At 39.2% G+C, this 7,891-nt stretch overlaps 1 protein-coding gene across 1 annotated transcript in view; it reads right to left on the bottom strand.

The window, feature by feature from the left end:
• Window positions 1-13: 13 nt before the first annotated feature.
• The window catches only part of arhgdig (Rho GDP dissociation inhibitor (GDI) gamma), a 29,423-nt gene continuing 21,545 nt past the window's right edge, over window positions 14-7,891 (bottom strand). Inside the window, exons 4-6 of the mRNA XM_005752267.1 lie at window positions 4,174-4,250; window positions 944-1,007; window positions 14-262 (exon numbers count right to left, since the gene is read on the bottom strand). Coding sequence (XP_005752324.1) covers window positions 66-262; window positions 944-1,007; window positions 4,174-4,250 — 338 coding nt within the window. The 3' untranslated portion in view covers window positions 14-65. The remainder of the gene's footprint in view (window positions 263-943; window positions 1,008-4,173; window positions 4,251-7,891) is intronic.

The following is a 7,891-nucleotide window of genomic DNA, read 5'->3' as shown; positions in this document are numbered from 1 at the left end:
CACACACACACACACACACACACACACACACACACACACACACACACACACACACTCCCAAACGATTAATTCCAGTCCTTGCTGATATTGAGGTTCCACTCCCAGGATAAGTAGACGTTCTTGTCATCATCAGTGAAGCAGGACTTGATCTGATACTGGCCACGGGACATCACGCCTTTAGTTGCCTCATCGATCGGGCAAAGAAACTCCTGCTCCCCTGCGCGTGGGCCGTAACTTCCTACCATGTACACCGCCTTGTTCACTGTGAAGAGACGCAAACAGAGCATGTAGCTCTCTAACAACCTTTTCTCTGATTCTAACAATCTATCTGTGCATTCACTGCAAACATTTCAAAGGTGCCATTTTCACCCTTCTGTACTTTTATTTTTGTACAATATGTATGTGACATACAATATTTTGTTCATAAAAAATAGAAACACAAGTCCATTTCACTGACTGATGTTCAGTGTCTTTGTTGATGTTTAGTTGCATTCAAACACAATATATGGACAATATGCAGAAGCTGCTCAGCCATGAAGCTCCCTGCACAAAGTTTTTGTGCTGATGTTAATGCCCGGGGAGGTTTGGATCTCTGCAGTCGCTGAGTCATCAGCGTGTTGGTTACCCCCATCATTAACTCTACATAGTCTGACACTTTGTGGCTGAGTTGCTATGGTTACTTAATGGTTCCACTTTGCAATAATACCACTTTAGATGATCGTCACATATTTAGGAGGGATAGAATTTAATGAACTGACTTGGTGCACCATGCTTGAATTAAGTGAGCCCTTTAGAATTACCCATTTTTCAGAAATGTTTGTAAAGGCAGACTGCATGGCTAGATGCTTGATTTTACACACCTGTGGCAATAGGATCCACCTCTTAACTTGGATTCAAAGGTTAAGACGTGTGTTCCAGCACTTTTTTTCATGACTGAACTTACTTCTCACTCCTTTTCTGTAGGTCACTTGACGGTACTTCAGGCCAGAAACGATTTCTCTGTTCACCTGCAGACACACATCGTTTCAAACATGTTCATTAATTTGTGATTTCCTCTTTCCAGGCTGCCCCCACCCCCAAAAAAGAAATCAGTTCACACTGACTCAGTGAGCAAAAGGTAAGTGAGAGTGTCTAATTCACATAATGCATAATGCAGCATAAACCGATGTAAAAAAGAAATCTCCACACAACCGTAAGGATATCTTTGCTACATTAATGGAAACACATTTTTATGTACAAAAGGAAAATGAAGTAATTAAAGAAAAAATACCAGACACGTAAACAAAATGTACATATCTGAGATTTGTAATCTTATGTGGATTAATTTAGTCCAGATCTTCTAACATGGGACACAAACAGAGATACTACAATTGCTCATCACTCACTATGCAAAATGCCTTAAAACACAATTACCTTTTATTCAGATGAGACCACAGCTGGAAAAAACAGCTTCGTGTAATATGTAGCAGCATCCTTCCTCAGTCAATACATCCATCATTACAGTGCTTCTGCTACTGGATATTTACTGCTATCCAGCATCCTTTTGGCAAATTAAATAAATTTTTTCATAAGTAGCCCATAAGTAGTTTTTTTTAAGCAGATTTGTGTTGATTAGCTTGTATTTTATCCATTTCACAAAATGGGTTATAAGTTTCACTTTATTCATTACATTTTAATGAGGTGAGAAAAAAATACTAGTCTCAAGGAAAAAAGAGAGACATTCTGGGATTGTCATTATTTCTACACATACCCTTACACACACATAAGGTCTGTGGGACCTTAAACATTCAATCAATGAAGTAAACCATCGTTAAATGTAACAGCAAACTGCAGTGATAATCTTTGCCCAGCAGGTGTCCTCGCAGCACAGCTGAGCTGCTCATTCCCTGAGCTGTTTGGCTATTCTACCCACCTCTACCTTTTCCTTCAGGGCAAGGTCTCTTGGGTCCTTCCTCAAGCCCAGTACTTCCACACATTCACACTTAGACACACACTGACCTATTTTCTAGGCTTACCTACTCTTTGCTTTTCAATAAAGATCCAGGTGATAGGGTGACTCGCTCCTGGTGATTCATTCAAATTACTTCTGTATCATAACAGCAATGTTTAGCTTTCATCTCCAGGTCAATAGTATTCCCCGCACTCTCAGACAATGAGACCTACGCAGGGTTATAGATGAGCTGGCTCCTGGTTGTCTTACAATCAGCTCCACCGAATTTCAAAAATGCGATAAACTACTATCCCTACTGACTCAAGGGAAGTTCAGCTAAACTACAATTGAGTTCTGACCTTTTCTTATTTCTGTGGCAAATAATTAATGAAGTTACCCTCTGGGGAATTCACTTGGTTTCAAAAACATTTTCATCACCTCAGGTGTTTATTGTGAATGTGACAGCTAAACGTTGAGGGGTTTATTTGTAACAGAGAAAAGAAGGAAGAGAGGTGTGAGGAAGTGTGGATGGCAGAGCATGAAGTGAAAAAGAAGAGAACAGGGAAGTGAGGCAAGAGAAAGGCAGGAAAGGATGATGCTGCTGGGAAGAGGAGAGGAGAGTGTGGAGGCTGGGCGGGGTAGCATTTGAATGATTAAAGGAACATTATTACAAGAGACAGAGGAAAGGAATTGAATTAAATCACTGCTATCATCAGGCTTATTAATATAACAAATAAACTAGGAGGAATTTGGGTTGTTACTGGTGTCATGATGAGCAAACATAACTAACTAGATATTTACTTTTTTCTTTACATTTACATATAGAAAAAAAGCTCTGCATGCACTTGGCAATACGGAAACACATTCAAATAAAAATTTAACGTTCATTTGCAGCATTTATAGCAACGTTATCCTTTCAGGGAAATTTACAACATCAACACAATCATTAAAGTCACTTTCACACATACACCACAACTCCGAACTTAGCCTGCCGGCTATCTAGCACAAAACCTGTGTGAAGGCGCCAGTGGGAGAATATTTTGGTTATGTGTGCTGCCTCCACTAAACCACACAGAGGACTTCCAGTAGTACAAAAGCTACTGAAGTGGACAATTTCCCACAGTGTGAGAAGTGACAGCTGTGGAAAATTACCCTACCTGTTTCTGTCTCCTTATAATTTTACAGTACGAGATGTAGTCAGTTGTGCACGATATCCTTTGAACACAGTGTTCTCACTGTATCCTGTACTGTGGCTGACAGATACCTTGTCCCTTTGCAAAGACAAATTATAAATCAAAAAGACTTACAATATGTATTGATAGTCTTTGTGCATTAGAGTAAAACTGAGGAGAGGTCACTATGAGACTGATGCATGTCTTCAAATGTGGTTTATATGATGGAAACATATGAAAATGGAGCTGTTAGTGTCATATATGTCTGGGTAAACCATAATGGGCTTCCACAAAGAGGAACATTCAGCTAATGCAGTTAGAAGAGAAAATAGTTCAAGAGAGATAAAAGCCCAGAAAAAAAACATGAAACTGGAAGAGTTTGTTGAAGTGGAAAATCCCCCAAAAGCATTAAATGTGTAGCACAGTGCAGTGACAGAAAGGAAGCTAATGAAAGGGCTCCGGAGAAAAAGAAACTGACAAATCTTCCCTGAGAAATTATTGTGTGTATCCTTCCTTTGAGCCTCAGTGTGTCAGAGTGGATCACAACCTTTAGTGTGCTCCTCCAATGGCTCCACCTAAGTGACCTCTAATCCACCGCCAGCAAAGAATCAAGATGGACAGACTCTTCCAGTGAGCTGGCTGTATAAAAACGTCTTGGTGCAAACTGCCATATTCTGCAGTTCTGCCCTTGGCCTCTCAGTGTTCACGTAACAAAGACAGCTGATAACGTGAAAACTCCCACCGAGTCTTATTTCCACAGCATTAAAAGGGTTTCATCTCCAGCATGAAGCTTTACAAGCACTATAAAATTAAGCAGCACTGAAAAAGCCCATTAAAAAAAGATAATGGTCTGCTTTGATTTTGGTGGTTTGATTTTATAGCACGTGGTGGCTTACTCAGCACTGTGTCTCCCTTTCCACCTCTTAATCACTTCCAGTAGATACCTTCCCATCTGTTTGTTTCCACCCCTCTCTCTCTCTCACACACACACACACACACACACACACAGTAACCCACACTAAGGCTCGCCATCCTTAATATATCCTGTGTGACTGTATCTTTCCAACTTACCTTGAAGTGTATCTTTAGTCTGTATTTCACTCCCTCCTGTAAGGAGAAGCTCTTCTCCTTCAGAGCGATCAGGTCTCCTGCACAATCAACAACAAAGAAACAATAAAACATCCCTAATGGACCACATGACATGTATGACATCACTCACTCCACATGTAAAATGACTAGAAGGGTCACCCTCTTATTGCTTCTTACATATCCAGAAATGTAGCTTACTGACTTACACAGCAACTGGAGAATTGCACCATAATATGACCACCATGATATAATTGTTTAAAGAGGGATGCCAGTGAATTCCCAGAATTGTCTTCTCATGTTTTCTGCTAAATCGGAATGAGTAAATTTAAAAAGAAAATGTGCTTAAAGTTATAGTGCATAACATTTTCCCCTTGAGATGTTAGTAGATTGCAGATTGTCCCTCCCAATTGAAGCACATAATCCTAGCTATGGTAGCTGATGTAGGACAAACATGTTTTTGGCAGCCAAAACCAAAAAGATGTGCCCCATCACGGACACAGCTGGTTAGAGTGCTTCGCTACTTTTTTACATGCTATATTTCAACATATTTTAATAAATCATGGAATAAAAAACACATATATAATCCATTAATGATTTTGCAATATTTAACACTATAACCCCAGAGTCACCATAAAATCTCTGAGTGTATTTAGCAAAGCTAAGTTTTGCCACTATCTGTGAAAGGCTGTCAGTCCACCGTTTACCTCAGCTATCAGTGCTAGAAGCGTCTATGTCTGTTTATTTCGGAGGATGCTGTAAAAGTTTGTGAAAGAAGTCAAAGAGTCAGCGCAGCTCACTTCTGACAAATGACAATAATATTGAGGTGAGTTGTTGAGAACTTTTCTGTCAGCAGGTGCTGCTGTTTTTGCCATAGTTAGCCAAACCAAGCTAACTTTTAGTTATAAAGCACTTTAGAATAGTACTTAACATTGTACATTATACAATACAAAAACAACTCTCAGTCAAACACTGTGGCCAATCAAAACAAGTGGATTTTAAGAAGTGACTTAAAACAATTAGCCTCTGTTAGCATATGTTAGCCTCTGTTAGCATCTGTTACCTGCTGCTAGCTGGTATTAATGAAACTTTCTTGGAAGTCGATATAACTTTGTTGGACTCTGATGCTTAGTGAATAAACTATTATAGGATGTGAGAATATAATCAAGGAGAAAGTGCGATTTTAAGGACGCTCTATCCAAATATTATCAGGCATATTGTTAGCTTACTGTATAACTGGCTGGTATTGTATAACCTGTCAGTTGTAGGTTGACTGGAGGGAACATGGCACTTTCCATAAAATAACCTATGAAAACGCATCAATTTCTTGGAAGATGACTAATTTATGTACTGTGTTTTTTAAATTATGAAATAACCTGAAAAAAATTGCTGACTGTACCTTTAAAGGAACTCTGACATACTGGTTATTTATTGTTACTGGGTAAAACCAGTATGGTTTCTTTGTATAGTAAAAGTGTCTCAGTTGTGTGGTGTGGTTGAATGAGTTCATACTGCAGTGGTGGCAAAGCATCCTGGCCCATTGAAAAAGCACAGAGCAATCAGAAATGCATCCACTGCCTAATCACTTTATATGTCAATTTAAACCAAACCATCAGTCCTGAGTGCTTCCTAATGGACAAAGAGAAACAAAAGAGGAAGCAAAGGAGGAGGAGATGAAGGAGAGATAGAAGAATGGGGCAAATAAAAAAAACAGATAGCAGTGATATGATGCGAGGAAGAAGTGAGGCAGTCAGAGAATCAAAGCAAGACATCTTAAAAATCCACGTAGATGTAGTACATTTAAAATCGCAATAAATAAATAAATATAAACGCCTAACTGTTCCTACAGTATGTGGTTATGTCTTAATTTTGACAATCTGCACATCCCCTTGTGGTTTGAGAGCTTCTTGTTGCTGCGAGATAAAGTCATCAGATAAAAACCAAACATGCCATTTACCTCGGTAGCTTCTCCATCTCTATTTCTGTCTCATTTCTTTGGACTCATCTCCCTCTCTGAACTGCAGCCTGTAACCCTCCCTCTCATATAACCTCCTTTCTACCTTCCTGTGCACCTCCTTCCTCTCCCTACTCTCGTCTCAGGAGACAGAGAGAAGAGAAAAGAAGCTGGCCACCCTTGGGAGCGTCTGACTGAGAAAATAGGTCAATGTGGAAAGCTGTCTACCTGTTCTCCCCCCCTTCTCTCTTGCAAAAAAAACACAAGCAGGTATGAACACCAGCAAGTATGCATGCAAGGATACACACACACACACAAGCCTAAACCTTACACTTTGCACATATTGCACCAATGGCGATCACTGCTTGTTATTTTTTATGCCACAAAATCACAAATTTGTCATTTTCTTTGTCTAGTCAGTTTTAAGTAGTCATTCTGGTTGCTGACCTAATTCAAAGGTCAATTATAGAATTATATTCTGTAGCAGGGTTAATCATATCTATATCTTTTATTTAATAATAATAATACATGGATATTACAGCAGTGCTACATGAGCATCATACTATAGAGAAGCCTTCTACTTTTTTTATTCCACTCCATTAATCTAGTAGCTACACGTGCTTGTGTCACACTCTTCAGACTAGTTATTCATTTAAAATTCATGCACACTTCATATTAAATATGATGCATTAGCGCACATTAAACTCACCAGCCGTATACAAAGCAGTCATTAGTAGTTAACAGCTGGGCGGATGTGTAGCGGCACAGCAGCGAGAAAAATGTCAAAACAGCTGCATAAGTTATGATTTTGACCCGATGCTGGTGCTGCATAAGAGTCAAAGGATCACACTGGGCTGACTTGAGAAACATCCACCCAGTGGTTGTTGATACATGTCAGTCAGGGCTATAATTGACTGATTACACCACTATCTGTTAACACTGCCTACACAATTATGCCTCTGTGTGTAGTCCAGGGTTCGTTTATCATTAGCAGCAAAGGTTATTCTGAATGGGTCAGTTCATCAAACACTTCCCACCTCATCATTCATTTTAGATGTTTTTTTCCAGTTATTTTAAAACTGCATTATCTAGAAAACCACTTTTTATGGTGAATTCCTGCTTCTCTGTGGAGGAGTGTAACCCAGGTTAATACAAAGTGATGGATTACGAAAATTAACATTTTATTTATGGCGGCCAAAGATTATAATAATATATATAATTTTTTTTTTTTTTTTAGTGTGTTTGTTTTAAAATAAATGGCCTAAATTTCATTCAGTGCCTGCTATTTACTGGGTGAAATTGGATTTGACATCAAGCAGCGCTATAAAAAATGTCTAAAAATGTTTTACCTTCATCCCTTATGTTAGGGTCCCTGGGTCGTAGACCCAGTGTTTTGTGTTTTTGGTTCTTTGATTTTGTTATTTCATTATATTCTAGCTTTGCTTTATGGGTTTTAGGATTATTCTTAGTTTAGGTTCTCTGGGTGGGGTTTGGTTGAGTTTTAGTGTTCTGGTTTTCTGTCTGGGTTCCATGTTGCTGTCTCCCCTTTCTGCTGTATCCCCACATCCAGTTAGTGTCTCTGTTCCCTTTGTTTTAGTGCCTGCCTGTGAGTCTGTTATGTTTCCTGTTTTACTTTGAAAGTCCATGTGTGATGTTAATGTGTCTGGTTTTGCTTCCTCTTGTCTCGTTAGGCCTGATTTGCCCCAGCTGTGTTTCCCTCCTGTTACCCATTCCCTGATTGCTCCCTCT

The sequence above is a fragment of the Pundamilia nyererei genome, unplaced genomic scaffold (assembly GCF_000239375.1).
Source record: "Pundamilia nyererei isolate P.nyererei 1_Seehausen unplaced genomic scaffold, PunNye1.0 scaffold00350, whole genome shotgun sequence".
Lineage (NCBI taxonomy): Eukaryota > Metazoa > Chordata > Actinopteri > Cichliformes > Cichlidae > Pundamilia > Pundamilia nyererei.
This window is presented reverse-complemented; position numbering and strand designations above follow the sequence as displayed.